The sequence below is a fragment of the Cryptosporidium parvum genome, chromosome 8, assembly GCF_000165345.1.
Source record: "Cryptosporidium parvum Iowa II chromosome 8, whole genome shotgun sequence".
Taxonomy (NCBI): Eukaryota; Apicomplexa; class Conoidasida; order Eucoccidiorida; family Cryptosporidiidae; genus Cryptosporidium; species Cryptosporidium parvum.
The window spans coordinates 491,081-509,797 of record NC_006987.1 but is presented as its reverse complement, the minus strand read 5'-3'; the positions used below and the strand labels follow the sequence as shown (position 1 = coordinate 509,797).

Genomic DNA, 18,717 nt, shown 5'->3' with positions numbered 1-18,717 from the left:
GAATATTTTAATTGAAGAATAGAATTGAGTAGTTGGTAATATTTAATATTGAACTTTATATATATCAACCAGAATTTTGCTTTAATTCCTTAAATAAATTCAATAATTGTTTGTATTCTTGAAATAATTGAGGTATTTCACCAATTTTTAACTCATCTGATGAATTATAATCTTCAAAAGTTAATTTTAAAGATGATAATTTATTAGTAATTTCTTGTAACTTATTTTGTTTTTCTTGGAAACTTAATCTAGACTCTGAATAAGGAGTCAATAAATGTAGTAAATTATTTCCAAATAATTTCTTCTCTGATGATTTGAATTGCTCTTCAAATATAACATTATCTATGTTAAGTTGTATTTGTCTTCCATCTAATTTCTCCAAAAATGTTATTGCTGAATAAAAATGAGTGAAAAAATATAAATCCTCAGAAACCAATAATATAGAATTTCTGAATAAAGATACAAATTCCACATGAGCTTTAATTTTTGTTGGATTGCTTTGAATAATACAAAATATTAATAATGGAAGTAAATCATCTGCAGCTGGAGGAGATGAAATTCTCTCTTCTCCAGAATTTGAATCAGTTTCAAGCCTCATTTTATTAATATTATTCATATATGACAAAAGTATTTTGCATATATTCACTATTAATACAACTTTATCTTTTGGGGACTTTACCCTAATCAGCTTATAAAGCTCATTCTTGCAGATATCTAACCATAAACTGTCAGATTGTAGTGTCTCTACATAATGCTTTGAAATATCAAAGTGATCTAGCTTTACAAAAGTCTTTAAAACTTTCAACTTTCTAAATAAATAATGGTCTGCATCATCATTTTCAAACGAAACTGCATCAAATAAAACATTATATAACTTAGTTGTTACCAACTTTTCCAAGCCTTCTATTATAAATATTTTTTCTTCTTCTTCATTACCGACCTTATTAAAAACTTTAGTTTCCATAAGTAAATTCCCACAAAATCCAACAAATGAGTGTAAAATATTCGCAAGAACTTGAGTACCAATATCCTCATTCCCATTAATTATTTCTTCCAAATCAAATCTTTCTCTGCTTTCACCATATATTAAATCCACTAAACCTTCATCTAAGCGTGGATAATGTTGAATAAACTTTGCAATAAAAAAAACTATATCACTACATGTTTTATCCTTTAATAGTATTAAAAATCGGTTATAAGGCGCAACATTTTTTGTCTGTTGATTGTCTGTACTACTACTTGAGTTGTTTTTTTCACCATCAACTTTGATTTCCAAGCCTTCGCATGTTCCAGAATTCACAAATTCTCTAGAATTCCCAATATTCACTCCCAATCCAGGACTCTCATTATTATAATCTACTCCATCCAAATCTGCCCTGCAAAAATCATTTGGAGATCCCGTTACAGAATCACTGTACTCCATTGATTTTGTTTCCTTTTTATTTACATCATTCATAATATATTTATTTTATTATTTATTTGTGGGTTAACAGATTTTAGCGGCAAATTATATGTAATATTTGATTATTAAAATTATGGTTACTTCTTTTTTTTCAATTTGCTTTTTAAACTCTTATTACCTCATTTTTAAATTGAGATGATTAAACTTCACTTAGATTTATTATTCAAACTCCAAATCTCTCTATTTTACTTGTTGTTCTCCATCTACCTTATTTTCTCTTCCACTTTCATTATAATTAATTTTCCTTTAATCATTAAAATCATTACTTTTATTTTTTACTAATATCTTCATTTATAAATCTGCTTATCTTATTTTTAAACTAATCCATTTAATATCTGGTAACTTAATATTATTTTTAATACTTTGAAGTATATCAAATCTTACTATTTAAAAAGCTTTTATCTTCTTAAACAAATTTATGAAGATAAAAAAAAAAAAAGGAAATTAATCTCCATAGATCAACTTAAATGATTCTTCTTTAAACAAAAAAAAAAGTCAAAATTTGATTTAATTGTATCTGAATTATCCCGGTTTTGCTCCTCATCCCCCTCCTACCCTCATGCAATTATACTACGTCATTTTTTTTTGGTTGCATGCAATGTAAATCTATGTGGACACCGGTATAAAAATTTGTTTGTTTGAATAAAAAATGCATGTGCACACAGATAAAAATAAATTAGAATTTATTTTTATCAAATATATATTAATACATTTTTTTTTAATATCATTGTAAAATACAATTCTTTAAAATGAGTACTAAAAGTGAATTAAGATATGTAACTGCAGGGTACTCCATAAAGTTGATTTCAATGAGAAAAATAAAAATTATAAATATTTAAAAAATTATTTGAAGAAAATTCATATAATTTTATCGAAAAGTAATGCATGCACTGAAAATTAATCAATCTCAACAAGACCCAAATAATTTTGTTTGGCATAGGGCCCGCGCAATTAAAAATTATTCTAGTAGAATTTTTGTGATTAAATCCACATAAATCATGGATCCAAATCCAAATCTTGGAAATGAGGATTTCTACGAGAAATATCCAACATATCATTCATTGGTAAGTTCGATAGAGATCCCAAAAGGTCTAAAAGCATTCGAAGTAGTTTGTCCCAAGAGAAAGTTAACTAGAGAAGGGGAAACTGCATTAAATAAGTATGAGTTAAGTGAAAGTATTTTATCAAGCGTAACTACATTGGGAGAAAATGATTTATACTCTGATTTTAATTGTTTGATATGCTTTCGCATTCTTCAGCGTACAATGGTTGTTAAGGACTGTTTGCATAGATTTTGTGGAGAGTGCATTGAAAAATGTGTTCGAATTGGATTAAGAGAGTGTCCCCAATGTAGATTGCATATTGCATCCAGAAGATCACTAAGAAATGACTCAATTATGGATACACTAACTCTCAGACTTTTTCCTGAAGCTAGTGAATTTGAGAGAAGGCATCAGGAAATACTAATTTCAAATAATATTAAACAGTTTAAAAATATAATGGATTATCAAAAAGAACCTGATTCAAAAGTGAAAGACCAAGAACCTGTTTTTGAAGCCGAGAATACAAAAGATTTTGAAATTATTGGAGTTTTACTTAAACCAATAGAAGGAAATATTGAACAATTTAGGCTTAAAAGCAATTTATTTACTTTTAATTTAAGACTTCCAATACATGTAAAAATAACTTATTTGAGACAATTTATACTTGGAAAGCTTAGAAAAGAAAGACCTAGTTCAAAGCTTGAAGTACAATTTCAAAGTGTTGAAAATTGTCAGAATCAAAAAAAAATCCTTGAACTTTTTAATAAGGATGTAAGTATAGGAGAGTTAGCAAAAGATGAACAAGGAAAACAAGAATATAAAGATATTATAAGCATATTATTCAAGATTATACGTACTGATTAAACAAAATAGGCTAATTAAAGTTTAAATGCAAGAAGAAAAATTAATTATCAAAAATATAAATTGCAGGTAAATATGGCCCTCCAACAAACACTAACTTCCCAGATGAATTCTTTGAAACTAATCCAACTCCTGTTAATGAGGTTAGCTTCTTTGGTGAACTCTGCTCCAAAAACTTTGACTTAATTTCAAGGGATGAAAGCTCAAGCAATGTTATAGATCCATCATTCAATCCTGCAATAATTGTTTTAGATTTATTATCAACATAAATCGAGACAATCTCGCTTGATTCTAACTCTTTGTTTGTAATCTTCTGGAAAGAAACCAAATTACAAAGTGTGTCAAATAAATAAATACTATATGGTGTTGCTACAATATGGAATACTTTTCCATCTAATATATTGCTCTCAATAAAATTTATCTGAGGCGGAGATTGAGTATTTTGACTCTCTTCTTTAATTCCCAAGCTATCATCTATAGAGATCTTTGAAATACAATCAAGATTTATATTATCATCACCAGAAATCTTCAAAACTGGAATAGTTGAGACTCCTTCCAATACACAAGTCACCAAAGGACTTTCTTGACTAACTTGATTAATTGAGAGAATTGGACCTTCTTGGTTAAAAGATTTCACCATATTATTTTTTATATTTAATACCGTAATTTGTCTATCAAGACACCCAGAAAGCAAGAATGAGTCGTTATTACACCAACAAAGTCCAAAAATTGCTGAATTATGCTGATGTTTATTAATTATTTGGCTTGTGCAACGTTCTATTGATTCTTCAAAATTTATTCTTAAGACCATCACGTTTCCTATTGCATCCCCAATTGCCAGATATTCACTGGATTCGCTTAATTTTAGAGAAACTATTGGAGATTCTTGATCATGGCTACTTCTAACCATTGTAAGTTCTTTACCATTATAAGAAAATAAAGTCACTCTTCCATTTTCATACCCAATTGCAATGTAATCACTACTCATTGCTACTACTGTTCCGGCTATCATATTTCCTCCATCAGAAACTGGAAGCATTATTGAACTCTCTAAGTTTCTCTCTTGGCTATTTGGATCAATTTCCCAAAGCTCTGGACATCCTTCTTCCCAAGTTATTACCAATTTATTTGGAGATTCTTGTCTCTTGCTAAATTGAACTTCTCTTATTCCATTCGAACAATTTCCTTTTCTGAAAAGTTTAAAATGTGGAATTTCCGATAAATACTTATCACTGGATGATGGCAAAGTTACTGATCCAACTATATCAACATCCATCTTATTATCAACATTAACACTAACGTTGTTACTCATACCAGTAACACCGTCATTATTCTCATCATAAACATTAGTCTTCTCTACTACCACCTCGAAAGGATCGTCTATTATAGTTGTAGGACTTTTCTCACTTTTAATTTGTTTCACTTCTATATTTTTTGAATCCTCACCCTTTATATCTACTGGTAAATCTGGGCTATTTTTGACATCTTCACCAATCCCAGGCTTCACCGATGAAACATCTTTGGATGCCATTGTTGAACCCACCTCAATTTGTTGATCTTTAGGAGACTCTGATACATTCTTATTTGAAATCAAAGTTTCATCCTGCCCTTGTTGTAAATCAGCATCATTAGCTTGTGCTACTCGATCTAAGCCTAGATTTGAGTTAATAGATCTAGACTTTCTGGTTTTCTTTGCTGGAGGCTGAATAGATGTATCTACTAAATCTTCTGTAATGCTTGTATTTTTGTTTGTATGTGAAGAAGAAATATCAACTTGCATATTCTCCTCTATTCTTCCCACTGGTTCAATACCTTGACAAGAAGATTGGCCCTCTGTACCTTCTGTATTCGATCCAATTTGTTCTAAAGGCCTGCACCAACATTCATGTCTCTTGAATATGGAAAAAGGCTCCTCGCATCTGATCTCTTCCCCAGTCTCGTCTGATGTGTGATACTCCAAGTAAATATAAAGTAGAGCTTTTTGAAGGAATCCTACTAAAGCATTTGGAGGTACTCTCTCCATCTGGGTTGTAAAGAATGGATTCTTTGGAACATTTGCTTCAGAATTAAAGCTAAAAGCTGTATGTACGAAACCATTCTCAATCAAATAACGATAAACTAACAAGTTAATCTCATCGGAAGTTAGATGAATCTTCATTGAAATCTATATTTCTAAAATCTGGCTCCAATCTTTACTAATTTTCAAACCAAGATTTTTGACATTAGTTTAATATTTCTTTTAAACTTGCGACTAAAAACTCTATTGGCGCCAAAATGTCAAATTTGAAATCACCTTAATAATTACATGATGCACAACATTTTTAAACACCGGTATTTTTCCACGCTTATATTTCTAAACCCCTACTAAAATAGATCTTCTTTTATATTCAATGTAACGCTATTCTTTCTTTTTCTATTATTCTTTCTTTCATTCTTTCTTTTTTCTCCCCCAATATTGATGATCAAGTACCTAATAAACACATACTTTTCTTTATATGTAAATAAAAAATCAAATAAGTATTACGTGGTAAATAAGAAAAAAATACAATAAATAAAGAAATTTATTTAAAGTAAGGAAAAATATTGATAAGTGAGTTTAGTAAGAATTTAGTAACAAAAATGAGAAAAACTGTCTATATAAGAAAAATCAGCCAAAAAAAACAATAAAAGAACATCAAATAAGACCAAGTATATAAGCTCATTTTCGTTTAAGTTATTCTTGAGAATTCTTAATTTTTTGTCTATCTAAATTCTCATATTTGTATTTGATTTCTACTTGCATATAATTTAAAACCCACTGTTTAGGCGCCGGCGGCAAATATCTGGATTTTAATATATAATAATTATTACTTCTCCAGCTATTTAATTATATATTACCAAGTAATAATTAAATAGGGAAAGGATATTAAAAATAAATAGGGAAATAAATATATATATTTTTAAAGTAGTTAAGTAGGAAAGGCCGAGAGCGGTTATTAAGAAAAAAAAAAGAGCCAAATTTCCATTTTTAAAGCAACCAAAACTAATAACAAAACTTTACAGGTCCAATATCGAGTTATTGAAAAAGATGAATAACGCAAACTTAGGAGCTGGAGGGTTTGTTCCAAGTGGATATTCTCAACACCCAGTATCTGTTGGGGGAGGCATGGAGCAGCATCACCCTGGACAATTTAAAATGCCACAAGGAACATCAGCGGGAGGAACAAATGAGCAATTAGTTTCTGCTGATCACTCATCTTTACCTCATTTATCGTTATTGCCTCAACATCACTTAGCTGGTACTGGTGCTGGTGCCGGAGGTGCAGGTAATGGAGCCGGCGGCGTGGCAGAATATGGAGGTACGCCAAGCCAAATGAGAAACCGCTGTAAATTAGGAGTTTTTAGTCACAGAGTATGTGAAAAAGTTAGTGCAATTAAGGTCGCCTCTTATCATGAAATGACTGAGCATCTAATTAATATGGAATTAGGAGATGGTCCAGGTCGTTCTAAGAATCCCGAAGCCAAGAATATTAGAAGAAGAGTTTATGATGTTTTGAATGTATTATTAGCTATTGGAGTTGTAAGAAGAAGCGTTGGAGTTGGTAAGAATCTTATTTGGGCAGGTTTAGATCCAGATAGACCTCTTATTGATCAACTTGTAGAGAGATCAAGAATGGATCATACTGGAAGACTTTCAAGCGGCCCAGATGAACTTAGATCTGAGGAGCAGGCAAGAGCTGAAGTTGAAACCGCCAAGATTGCTTATTTGACAGCTTTTGAAGCTCAGGTTAATGCTCTACAAGAAACTGTTAGACAGAGGATTTCTACTTGTAATGATAAGGATGTAATTAATGTGGCTGACTATATTGGTCTTAATCAGCTTCTTCAGCCAGTCCAACACCCTCATTTGAATCCACCTCCTGCAAGTAGTAATGCAAACAATCCAATTTCTGATGAACTAAAGAACTAATTAGAGATGATGTGTATATTATTGCACTTCTTTATGACAACTATTATTGATCTGAAACATACTTTATAATTAATCGAGATATTGAGAGATTTATGTATATTACTTATACATTACAATCTTTGTAAATACATATTAAATTCACTTATATTCGCTTGTTTAATTTTTGCATGCAGCAGCAATTTAGTTCGTGATTGCTTGTTCCACATTCATCCCTTACAACCACATACTCATTTATATAATTATATTTTTTCTTTAAAGTAAACATAACAATTTACTTTTTTTTTCTTGTTGACTAATATAAGACAACTGCTACCACTATTTGTAATTTTCCTTTATTTTTTCTTTCTTAACTATTTTTTCTTCCTGGCGCCGTTATCTATTTCTTGCACGGCCGTAACCCACTTTACCGTTATGCATGCATGCATGCAGACACGTGTATTATTTTATTATAAGCAAATCATTTTATAAGAAAAAAAAAGAAGTAATATATATATTAGTTTTAAGTCTTTTCCATTTGTAATATCAGTATTAATTCTATCCCCTCCCCCCAGTCACTTTATACACTTCTTTTTGGAAACAAAAATATTATTTGACTTTTTTCTTATCAGCTTCTATTGAACCCGCCTTTCCAAAACTAATTAACTGACAAGCTTCACCACACAATAATTTTCGGAAGAAGTTGGCGCTGCCTTCTTTAGGCGGGAATTTACGGTACTTATAATATTTAATTAGGTCGTCTCAGTGTATAAATCATTCCTGTCTCATAGGTGAAATAGATAATTTGTTACTAAGGGTATAATGAAGAAATAAAATAAATGTTTGGAACTTTAATTTAGCTTTTTTATATTTAAATAAACAATTTCAAATATAAATATTATATAAATATATATATTTATATATTATATTTTTAATTGAAAAGCAAAAAATAATGCTTTAGGCGCCAAGTTTGAAGTAATTAATAATATAATATAACATATATAAATAGTAATTGCAAAGGTAATAATAGACTAGAAGAAAGTAATAGTAATAGGTTTAAAATTAAAATAAGAGACCATAAAGGTTTTAAAGAGATTGCAATTTCACGACTCTGTAATTTTTTCACCCTGACGGAGAAATTATATATATAAGGAGAAAATGGTTAAGTCATATACAAATCACTCAAAGACATCTCGTCAACCAAAGCGTCCATTCGAGAAGGTAAGTACATTAAAGTTCTCTGCAATAACACTGCTTGGAGTGTAATTGTGGAGAAAACTGAAAATTTGAAAAATATATATGAACATTGATTATAACTATATCGTCAATTTCTATAGGAACGTTTGGATGCTGAAATGAAGCTCATTGGTGAATATGGTTTAAAGAATAAGCGTGAAGTATGGCGTGTTCAATACACCCTTGCTAAGATCAGAGCTGCTGCTCGTCACTTATTAACTTTAGACGAGAAGGATCCAATCCGTGTTTTTCAAGGTAAGTTTAACATAATTGATCTGGATATTATTTACACGTCGCTGCTATGATTAGTGGCTGTAATATATCCAGTTATAATTAATGGAGGTAATATGCAAGTATTTTGGTTAATGAAGTTAATAAGAGAGTGAATGATGGTAGAGAAGAGGAATGATTGGTCGAAAGTAGGGCTGAGAGTGAGATTATTCTATGCATATGTATATTTAGCAATCTTTAAGATTGTAAGTAATGTGAGCTGGATGGCTTACGTTGTAATATCGTATGCAATATTAACATGTGGGAAAAAGTTGGTGGCTCCGATCAAAGTTTGGTTCTGGTATTGTCTTATGGACATATCAGGACATACTTCCCGTTTGAAGCTTACCCGTTCCCCCCATATACAATCTCAAAGCCTAATTTAAATCAAATCATTTAATGATCTTGAAAATCTCTCTACTCTTATCTACCTACCTGTAGATGGTTATTCCTAACCGCACGCTCTCTTCACCAATACATTTATACTTATTATTTATCCATTTTCACAACTTTTTGTATGTTTTTTTCTTCTCTGAGATTATATGAAAAGAGAAGAAAAGGAATGTGGAATGGCTCTATATAGAAGTATATGATGTGTTGTATATATTGACTTCTTTAACTACTTTAGAATATGGCCGCATATCTCCTCTACCTAATTCTGGTTAGATTCTTTATTAACTTTCATTTATAATTATAGGTGAGGCCCTTTTAAGACGTATGGAAAGACTTGGACTCCTTTCTGAGGAAGAGAGAAAATTGGATTATGTACTTGGTTTAACTATTAGCAAGTTCCTTGAGAGAAGACTCCAAACCCGTGTTTTCAAGCTCGGATTGGCAAAGAGTATTCACCATGCTCGTGTCTTAATTAGACAAAACCACATCCGTGTTGGACGTCAAATAGTCGATGTACCATCATTCATGGTCAGACTCGACTCTGAGAAACACATTGACTTTGCCTTAACATCTCCATTCGGAGGAGGACGTGCAGGCCGTGTCAGAAGACGAACTTTAAAGAACCAGAGCGGAGGCGGAGAAGATGAGGAGTAAACATTTTATGGATAAGCTTTCTATTATTTTTTTAGATATAGAGTAAAGACTACTTAGCTTCTTTTCTTCTTTATCTTACTAAAACACTAGGAAATACTTATTATCTAGAATATTCAGGAATATTAAAAACTAGTATTATCTAATCCATATTAATTTTGACGACTTCTTCTCTCACACTAAGTCTTACTTGTTTGATCTAGTGTTCTGGAGTTTTAATTTAGGGCCGTTGTGCGGAATACGAAAGGAAAAACATGGAGTTAGAATTATATAATTAATTGCTAATTTAAAGAATATTACCGCCTATTCTAATTGTTGATTAAAAATACAAAGAATTTTTAATAATGCATGCAAATAAATGACGTGTGTTTGGCGCCTTTAAATACATGCAAAAAAAAAAATAGAATAGAGGAAATTAATCCATTTCAGAGAAAAAATCATCATCTTGCTTATCGCTCTTCAAGCTTGCAAGAAAATTATCGCTAATTGTTGAATTTTGTTGGAACTGTTTTTCAAGAGAATTATTATCTAGTTGTGACATTTGGTGTTTCTTAATTTCGTCTTTTTCTTTTTTAAACCAATCAAAATCCTCATCTTGACCATCATCTCTCCCTCCCCCTTCATCTCCAGTTTCCCATGCCTGATTAGGTTCATCAACTTCACATTCCTGTAAATGCTCAACAGGAAATCTTAAGATTGCTGCAATCCCTGACATATTTTCTAAAGTTTTACCTGAATTATGTGTAGATGAAAAAATACAGGTTTTGCCGCCCATACTATTATTCATTCCTGTAATATTAGCTAACTTGGACCTAATTTTAAGACAGTCAGATCTAACAAGAGCATCAGAAACCATGAGTGTTTCGATTGCATTATTTTCCAAAGCATTTTCTGTGCTTTTTAGTCCATAGCAAACAAGATCAGGATTAGTAGCAAGAAGATATTGAAAATGTTGAATTAATTTAACTTGTTGGAAAGCTTTAGTATCTTTAAGTTTTTCCTGAAAATCTTCGCTTAAAAGAATTTCATCAATTGATGATTGAAATACACTACTTGTTTTTGTGATAATAAAGATATGCTTCTTTCTCTTTAAAATACTAGTAAATTCTTTATTCTTTTGATTATCTGAATCAAACAAATACTTGAAAAAATCATCCTTGAAGAAACCTGGGCCTCCTAATATAATATTATCCAAATCATCAAAGTTTAAATGAGAAACTAAATTTTGAATTATCATTTGAAAGAATTTGTTCTTGCTTTCTTTATATGAATTATTGTTATTTTGACCTCCTCTTGTAATATTATGACTAACAGTAAATAACTTGGTGGTCTTTTGAGATGAAACCAGAAACATATTTGCTACTCCATTTCCTATTAACAAAATCAAAATATCGTCTCCTGTTCCAATCTTCTTTTTGCAAGCTTCATCCAAGCGTGTTCTTGCTAACCAGTCCCAACTTCTTTTATATAAAATCAATTCTGACCCTACCTTAAGCTCCAAAGTGTGATGTTGTCCCATTTTCACGTGTTCATTATCTATTGCATTAAATCCACTCACTCTTAAAGTCTTGCCTCCGTATTCAGTATTCTTTACTATTACTGTCATTACCAACTTATGCACTTTAACAGAAACCGTACCAGATGTATTTTCCTTATGAGTCTTTCTATATGTTACTGAACGAACACTATCTCCTGATAGAATTAAATTATACAACTCCCAGATATCATCTTCTGATTCAATCTTTAATTTTACATATCCAAATCCATTCCCGGAATTCTTTGATTTTAATAACTTCATTTTTCAAGATTGTCTATTCAAACTATTCTAATGTCTATTATTATTATTTCTTCTTATAGTAACATAATCTTCAATATAATATTATTCCATTCCAAAAATCAAAAGTTAAAAAGCTCTTCCTTCATTCAATTCTCTCATTCATTTAATCTTTTTCTTAGATAATATCATTTATTATTACCATTTAATTATTCTTTAACCTGTTCCTGTCAAATATTTCTAAAACTCTTTGGCGCCAACTCTTTAAATATTTGCATGCGTATAAATATATATAATTGTATTGTAAATATATTAAATATATAAAGAAAATAAAGTAAAGTCTAGAAAATCTGAATGAGCAGGTTTTTAATGAAATTTTTAACTTATTAGGTTCATTTATTTCTTATTGCTTAAATTTTTTCTATGTTTTATTTATTAACACTTTCTGGAATCTTTAAAGAAACCTTTATTTTTCTTTCCTAAGTAAATATCTATTTAAAAGCCATAATTTCCTTAATGCATGTGTATGCAGAATAAGAATAGGGAAAGATTCTATTATTTAATTCTCTGAAAATTTAACATATTTTTAGCTATTTATATTTTAATAGTTTGGTTTTCAAATTATTTTTGTAAATAATCTATATGAAAAGCAGTACAAAATCCAAATAGATTTGATTATTATGTTCATTATTGATTTACTACTTAAAAAATGGGATATTTGACTAATTTAACAACTTTTTCATTCTTTAAATCAACTTTCTATATTAAGTTCTATTCTTTCTAAACAAAGCTTTGCAATTAATTTCCACGTAATTACGAGGATGACGCCAAACATCACACAAAGCTTAGAAAATTTTTTAAAAATCCCTAATGGGGCTTGAAATATAAAGTATCCAAATTAACAATATAAGATTTTAATGTATTTGACAGAAAAAAAGAAATGAGTTGTACTCAACTAAAGTCGCAAATGTATCGCTATTACATCTATACGTCATTGTTTTGAATTCTAAATCAATAAATTTAATTGATAATTAGTATTGCATATATAATAGCAAATATCTTCGTATTTACTTTCTTTATATTGAAAATTATCCATAATTATTTTTAATAGTAAATTAACAAATATAATAATCACTAGATAATAGGCGGGGCGGTGTTGCCGCCTAAATATTATATTTATTAGTAGCTGAGGGGTACATAAAGGTATTTAATTAAAAAAAAAACGTGTCTCGCAGAAAGTCTAAAGATAAAATTAAAGTTCCAGGATAACAAAGATCAATAAGGTAAAACAAAAAGTAATAGAGCTAGATTTTAATAGTCTAGAAGAATTTACTAGATTATAACATCATAAATAGCAAAAATACGAGACCTTTACTACTAATATATATACATATATATATATATAAATATAAATATATATATATGTATGTATTTATGTAATATATATATATAACTTTATACACATAGAGAATAATATTGAAAAATAGGATATGAAGACTGAAAGATTAAGTAATGATATGAAGGGCTTGAACATCCCTCCTAAAGATCCTAGGTTCAAGACAGACGATGTAACTAAAACAAAGGGTAGTGATTTTGAGGACTACTTTTTAAAAAGAGAACTTTTGATGGGAATTTATGAAAAAGGATTTGAGAGACCATCACCAATTCAAGAAGAAAGTATACCAGTGGCTCTTGCAGGCAAAGATATCCTAGCAAGAGCAAAGAATGGAACAGGTAAGACTGCAGCATTTGTTATACCATTATTAGAGAAAATCAATACTAAAAAGAACATTATTCAAGGCTTGATTCTTGTCCCAACAAGAGAACTTGCTTTACAAACTAGCAGTATTGTGAAGCAGCTTGGTAAGCATATCAATGTCCAGTGTATGGTTAGTACTGGTGGTACATCTTTAAGAGATGATATATTACGTTTAAACAACCCAGTTCATGTATTGGTAGGAACTCCTGGTCGTATTTTGGATCTGTCTAATAAGAAGGTGTGTAACTTGAGTGGTTGTTTTATGTTTATTATGGATGAGGCCGATAAATTATTAAGTCCAGAATTTCAGCCAATTATTGAGGAACTCATAGAGTTTTTACCAAAAGAAAGGCAAATTCTCTTATATTCTGCTACTTTCCCCGTAACTGTTAAAGGTTTTAAGGATAAATATCTTGCAAATGCTCATGAAATTAATCTAATGGACGAGCTCACTTTAAAGGGTGTTACACAATATTATGCTTTTGTTGAAGAGAAGCAGAAATTACATTGTCTTAATACTTTATTTAGTAAACTACAAATTAACCAAGCCATTATATTTTGTAATTCTGTTACAAGAGTTGAACTTTTAGCAAAGAAAATTACTGAGCTTGGAAGCTCATGCTTTTATATTCACGCAAGAATGCTCCAGTCTCACAGAAATAGAGTATTTCATGACTTCAGAAACGGTGCATGTAGGTGTCTTGTATCATCTGATCTTATCACAAGAGGTATTGATATCCAATCTGTTAATGTCGTTATTAATTTTGACTTCCCTAAATATTCCGAAACATACCTTCACAGAATTGGTAGATCTGGGAGATTTGGGCATCTTGGGCTCGCAATCAACCTTATAACTTATGAAGATCGCTATAACTTATATAGAATTGAAAAAGAATTGGCCACAGAGATTTCACCAATTCCCGCCCAAATTGATTCTGCCTTATATACTTAAAATCAAATCTTTGTTTCTTCTTTTTTTTTTTATTCTGGTGCTAATGGTAAATTATGCAATATTGGTGTCTTTATTCCGTTAATATTTTTAATATTTCTGGAGTAAATAGCTAGAATTCGAATTGAAGCATGAAGGTGACTAGTTTCCTTTTCAATAATATATCACAGGAATGGATGAAGAAGAAAAGGTCATAATAATGTTATTCAAGCTAAAATGCGATGTTTATTTGTAGATATTCAAGTTTATGTCCTTTCTAAATTAAGCCACACCTCTATTCCAGTACATTAGTCACTATCTATTCCCTTAAATCCTCTTGTTTGAATTTAAGATGAAAGAATTTAAATCATTTTATGATTTATACCACAATTTTATTGAGTTAAAGGACCCGCCTTTTGAAATTGGCCTTTATTCAATACTTTACAGAATTTTTTTTCATAAAGGAGGGGAAAGAAGGAAGAAAAAAAGAAAGAAGATAGATCGCCCATCTATTACGATTATAACTATAACTAAAGCCTGCTTTATCCTTGAAGGAAGGAAGAAAGAGTAATCATTTTTTTTTTATTTAAGAAGTATTGCTTGTCATTTATTCACTAAGAATTTGCATGCACATTTACATACAAGCGCGCCATGTTCTGCCCACATGGGAATAACTATAATATATTTAAAGGGCTTGACTGGTAAAGTATGAATGGATGAGTGAAGGCCAGAATTACTTGCTAAGTGATTTAAGGTATTGAATAGGAAGACCTTGATCTAGTTATATGGACAGCAATTGATGATTTGGCCAAGTTAGGATTGCATTTATGTGCTGCATTTGATTTACTCATTAACAAATGCGCTGTCAGAATATCAGTATATGTTTCATATTGATGGATGCCATTTGGAACTATGGGAAGGGAAGTTGTGGTAAGGTTTTCATACAGCCATCGGCCTCTTACCAAGTCTAAATTTTAATTAGTGTAATACTCATTTTTTGTAAGGATTGTCTGCCATTTGATGATGAATGCAATAATAATGATAATAATAATGACAATATTAAGGGTATATTTGACATGGCTGAATATCTACAAATTAAAATTTTTTTTTTTTTCAAACTAATTATATTTTTGAAAGTGTTCTGTCATCTATTTTTTTTTAGCTCTAAAAAATCTCTTTTAGTTCCAACTGCTACTTTTGTGAAGATTGCTCTGTTCGCTCCAGTTACATCAACCTTCATCTTGTCTGATCCTCAACTCTGTCCCTGCTTTTTTTTCTTTTAATCCTCTCTCCATCTGACCTTTAATGTTTTCCTCCCCCATTGAATACTCCTATTTGAAATGCCTAGTGAATGTCAAAATGACTAGGCGGCAATTTTGGGCGGCAGTTGGCGAGATTTAAAATAATCAAAATCAAAATAAAGAAAACTAATTCTTTCAAATAATTGTCCACATACTTCAATCAAAGATTTTCAGTAAGTATTTGACAGTTAATTTAGAAAATGACGGCAAATATTTGGAAAGAACTGGGTTCGTTTTCGTCAATATTAGGATATATTCCCTATAATATTTTATTGGCATCGGAGAATATTCAAAATGAGAAAGAACTTAACTCTCAGACTAGAAGGGATAAATTTGGAATAAGGAATTTGCTACCTGCTTTTGGTCATATTAGAGATTACTTTAATGTGAATAAAAATGGAAGCAATAAGGATTATCAATTAGAGTCAAATACACAAAAAACCAGTTCTGATAAAAGTAACTCAAAACTTACTAGAAATGATTTAGAGCAAAGATTGGCCAAAAAAATTCAAGAATTAAAACAAAATAATGTAAATAGTAGGAGAAATAAACAAAATTCAAAAAAATCAACAACAAAAACTGCTCAGAAAGCAATTGATAAAAAGAATATTAAACCTGAATCTGATGAAATACAACAATCTGAATCATCCTTCAAGTTTGGAAGAATTATTGATAGTACTTTATCTATTCCAAGTACTGCTGATTACCTGCAGAAGAAAGAATCAAAGATGAAAAAAATTAATAATGCCTTAAATGCCCTTAAAAAGGAGGAAGAGCTTATTAATAGTTTGCCTGAAGAAGAACAAAAGGCTAAGATTAAGGAAATTGCTATGGAAAAGGCAATGAAGAAAGCTCAAGGAATTAAAGTTAAAGACAATAAGTCTAAGTTAATTAAGACTAAAAAGACTATTTTAGCTAAAAAGAAAAAATCTAGACAGAAATGGGCTGAAATTTCTAAGAACCAAAAGAAGTGATTTTTAAACTTATACGAAATTTATCAAGATATTATCTTATATTTATAAATTTTCCATGCTTTCTTAATTATTATTATTATTAATTTTTTTTTCTTTCTTATATCATTTGTTATTCACCTTGCATGAATACACGTGTAAAATTACAAATGCCGGTATACAATTTGTGATTGTTTTTATCCACATTGATTTACTGCATGTAATTTTGCATGTAAATAGTTAAAAAAAATGACCAAAAAACTTAATTTATTTTAAGGTTAATAAATTCCAGAATTTTAAGTTTTACTTCTTTTTCCAAGTTATAATAACTTATTAGCTTCGAATTGGAATTTGTAATATCATATAGAACTATCATTATTGTAAGAGCTAAATATTAATTAATAATGAATTACAATAACATAGAATAGAAAAGATATAGCGAAATTAAATAAGAATACAAATGAATCTAAAATGTGATATGAAACAAGAAAAAAAAAATTTAAATTGTTTGCATCTCTTTATCAATCTTGATTCTTATTCTTTACAATCTTCACCAATTGCTGGAAGAATATTACATTGTAAGAAATCAATAAATTTAGCTGGAACCCTCAAAAATCGATCCCATAGATGAATCGCCCTTTTCACTCTTTGAGTTTTCAGTAGTTGAGAAAGAGGCAACAGAAGAAACTGAGTTTTCTAATGGATTTGAAGTGCTTGTTTCGCCTTTTCCAAGACTCTGCTCAGTTTGGAGAGAACTCTCAACACTTGAAGGAATTGGAGTATCTTCTCCTGGTGCAATAGATTTATTCAAAAGCTTCTTTCTCTTATCGCTCTTGGATTGCCTCATCTCCTTCTTAATCTTCTTCACCATTTCTTTCCTCTTCTTAGAATCAGCCTGTTTCTTTTGTTTATGTGCCTTGTATCCTTCCTTTCCAAGTGCTTTCTTCAATTTGTGAGCTCTGAAAGGCTTTGAAATGGCTGACTTAAATCTACTGAATCTTCCTCTCTTGTTTTCATATATGATCTTCTTTAGATTATATTCATTACGTCTACATACTGAAAGTCTCTTTTCAAATTTATTAATATCAGCCTTTGCTCTAATGGCTTCTTGTAATGAAGATTGTGCCTCCAACTTCAATTCTTCAATTGTAGTAGCAGATTTCTCAAGATCTTCTCTAACACTACTCAATGCATTTCTAAGTTGAACATTTTCTTCTCTTAAAGCCTGAGCATCTGCTAACACCTGTGAAAGTTGCTGAGTATTATATAAAACACCATTAACAACAATTGAATCTGATGATCCTTGTGAATTGCTACTCATTGAAGCTTTTTCAATGGCTTCTTTTAAATCACCTGATACCTTTTCATTTAAGAAACTGTTATAAAACTTTAACTGAGTGAATTGTCCCATAGCTAATAGATACCATTCATGATTTTGTTGTACTGCTTTTTGTAAAGTAGCTTTGCATGTATCTAAATCTACTGATTCTGGAAGACTTATTGTTTCCATTCCTTGTGGAAATACACTCTGTAATTCTTGTACTGCTTCATGTACTATATTTTGCTTTCTTTCATAACTTAAACTATAAAAGTACTTTGAAAACCCTTCCAAAAGTCCTATTACTGAAGTTGACACCGCAAATTGAACTACTGCAAATAATGCAACTAGAACTGAAACTAATCTAAAGTTCATTTTTATTCTACTATTTCCTTTAATGCTCAAGTATAATTCAGTTGATAATTTATATTAAAGCATAAAAACTTTACGTATTAATAGCTGTTTAAACACCAATTACTATTTGTCTAGTGTAAGTAAACCTTTAATATAAGTCCTTTTTCAACTTCCTTCGCTTTTTTTTTTTTTTTTAATTTACCCAAAGTCTATCTCAATATCTGAAATATATTTAAGCTTAATATCACTATTTAGGTTGCATAAAACCAATAAGAACCTTTTTTGTTGTATTGCAAAATATTAACAATAAGTACCTTATTTTTTCCACCCTTTCAATAAGAAAAAATATATTTTCTTAATTCTCTCCTATATTATCTCTATAATTCAAGATCATTCTATTTTACTCATTCACAACTTTTGCAATTTATAGATCGAAATTGCCGCCACACGTGTATGACATACCGGCATCCCCACAATAAACATGCATGCCGA

General features: G+C 30.2%; 9 protein-coding genes across 9 annotated transcripts; 5 read left to right on the top strand and 4 right to left on the bottom strand.

Annotated features, from left to right (window-relative positions):
* Positions 1-64: 64 nt before the first annotated feature.
* Positions 65-1,456, bottom strand: cgd8_1880 (Vps9p/ RAB5 like RAB GTpase binding protein involved in vacuolar sorting; the record flags this gene model as incomplete). Its single annotated transcript, XM_627092.1, has 1 exon — positions 65-1,456. The coding sequence occupies one exon, from the start codon at positions 1,454-1,456 to the stop codon at positions 65-67; it is 1,392 nt and encodes a 463-aa protein (XP_627092.1).
* Positions 1,457-2,460: 1,004 nt separating this feature from the next.
* cgd8_1870 (RING finger containing protein) lies at positions 2,461-3,369 on the top strand (the record flags this gene model as incomplete). The annotated part of the gene is made up of 1 exon (XM_627091.1): positions 2,461-3,369. The coding sequence occupies one exon, from the start codon at positions 2,461-2,463 to the stop codon at positions 3,367-3,369; it is 909 nt and encodes a 302-aa protein (XP_627091.1).
* A 40-nt stretch (positions 3,370-3,409) lies between these two features.
* cgd8_1860 (LisH domain at N + WD40 repeats) lies at positions 3,410-5,524 on the bottom strand (the record flags this gene model as incomplete). The annotated part of the gene is made up of 1 exon (XM_627090.1): positions 3,410-5,524. One exon carries the CDS (start codon positions 5,522-5,524, stop codon positions 3,410-3,412), a length of 2,115 nt encoding a protein of 704 aa, XP_627090.1.
* A 909-nt stretch (positions 5,525-6,433) lies between these two features.
* cgd8_1850 (E2F like domain containing transcription factor with the wHTH fold) lies at positions 6,434-7,315 on the top strand (the record flags this gene model as incomplete). Its single annotated transcript, XM_627089.1, has 1 exon — positions 6,434-7,315. The coding sequence occupies one exon, from the start codon at positions 6,434-6,436 to the stop codon at positions 7,313-7,315; it is 882 nt and encodes a 293-aa protein (XP_627089.1).
* Positions 7,316-9,514: 2,199 nt separating this feature from the next.
* On the top strand, positions 9,515-9,844 carry cgd8_1840 (40S ribosomal subunit protein S9, putative; the record flags this gene model as incomplete). Its single annotated transcript, XM_001388389.1, has 1 exon — positions 9,515-9,844. One exon carries the CDS (start codon positions 9,515-9,517, stop codon positions 9,842-9,844), a length of 330 nt encoding a protein of 109 aa, XP_001388426.1.
* A 412-nt stretch (positions 9,845-10,256) lies between these two features.
* Positions 10,257-11,642, bottom strand: cgd8_1830 (pelota/Dom34; pelota like RNA binding domain; the record flags this gene model as incomplete). The annotated part of the gene is made up of 1 exon (XM_627088.1): positions 10,257-11,642. A coding segment is annotated over one exon (1,386 nt), but the record flags the coding sequence as incomplete, so codon positions are not given.
* Positions 11,643-13,105: 1,463 nt separating this feature from the next.
* cgd8_1820 (ATP-dependent RNA helicase, putative) lies at positions 13,106-14,326 on the top strand (the record flags this gene model as incomplete). The annotated part of the gene is made up of 1 exon (XM_001388388.1): positions 13,106-14,326. One exon carries the CDS (start codon positions 13,106-13,108, stop codon positions 14,324-14,326), a length of 1,221 nt encoding a protein of 406 aa, XP_001388425.1.
* A 1,477-nt stretch (positions 14,327-15,803) lies between these two features.
* Positions 15,804-16,577, top strand: cgd8_1810 (hypothetical protein; the record flags this gene model as incomplete). Its single annotated transcript, XM_627087.1, has 1 exon — positions 15,804-16,577. One exon carries the CDS (start codon positions 15,804-15,806, stop codon positions 16,575-16,577), a length of 774 nt encoding a protein of 257 aa, XP_627087.1.
* Positions 16,578-17,148: 571 nt separating this feature from the next.
* cgd8_1800 (hypothetical protein, signal peptide, predicted secreted protein) lies at positions 17,149-18,246 on the bottom strand (the record flags this gene model as incomplete). The annotated part of the gene is made up of 1 exon (XM_627086.1): positions 17,149-18,246. One exon carries the CDS (start codon positions 18,244-18,246, stop codon positions 17,149-17,151), a length of 1,098 nt encoding a protein of 365 aa, XP_627086.1.
* Between the last annotated feature and the right edge of the window lie 471 nt (positions 18,247-18,717).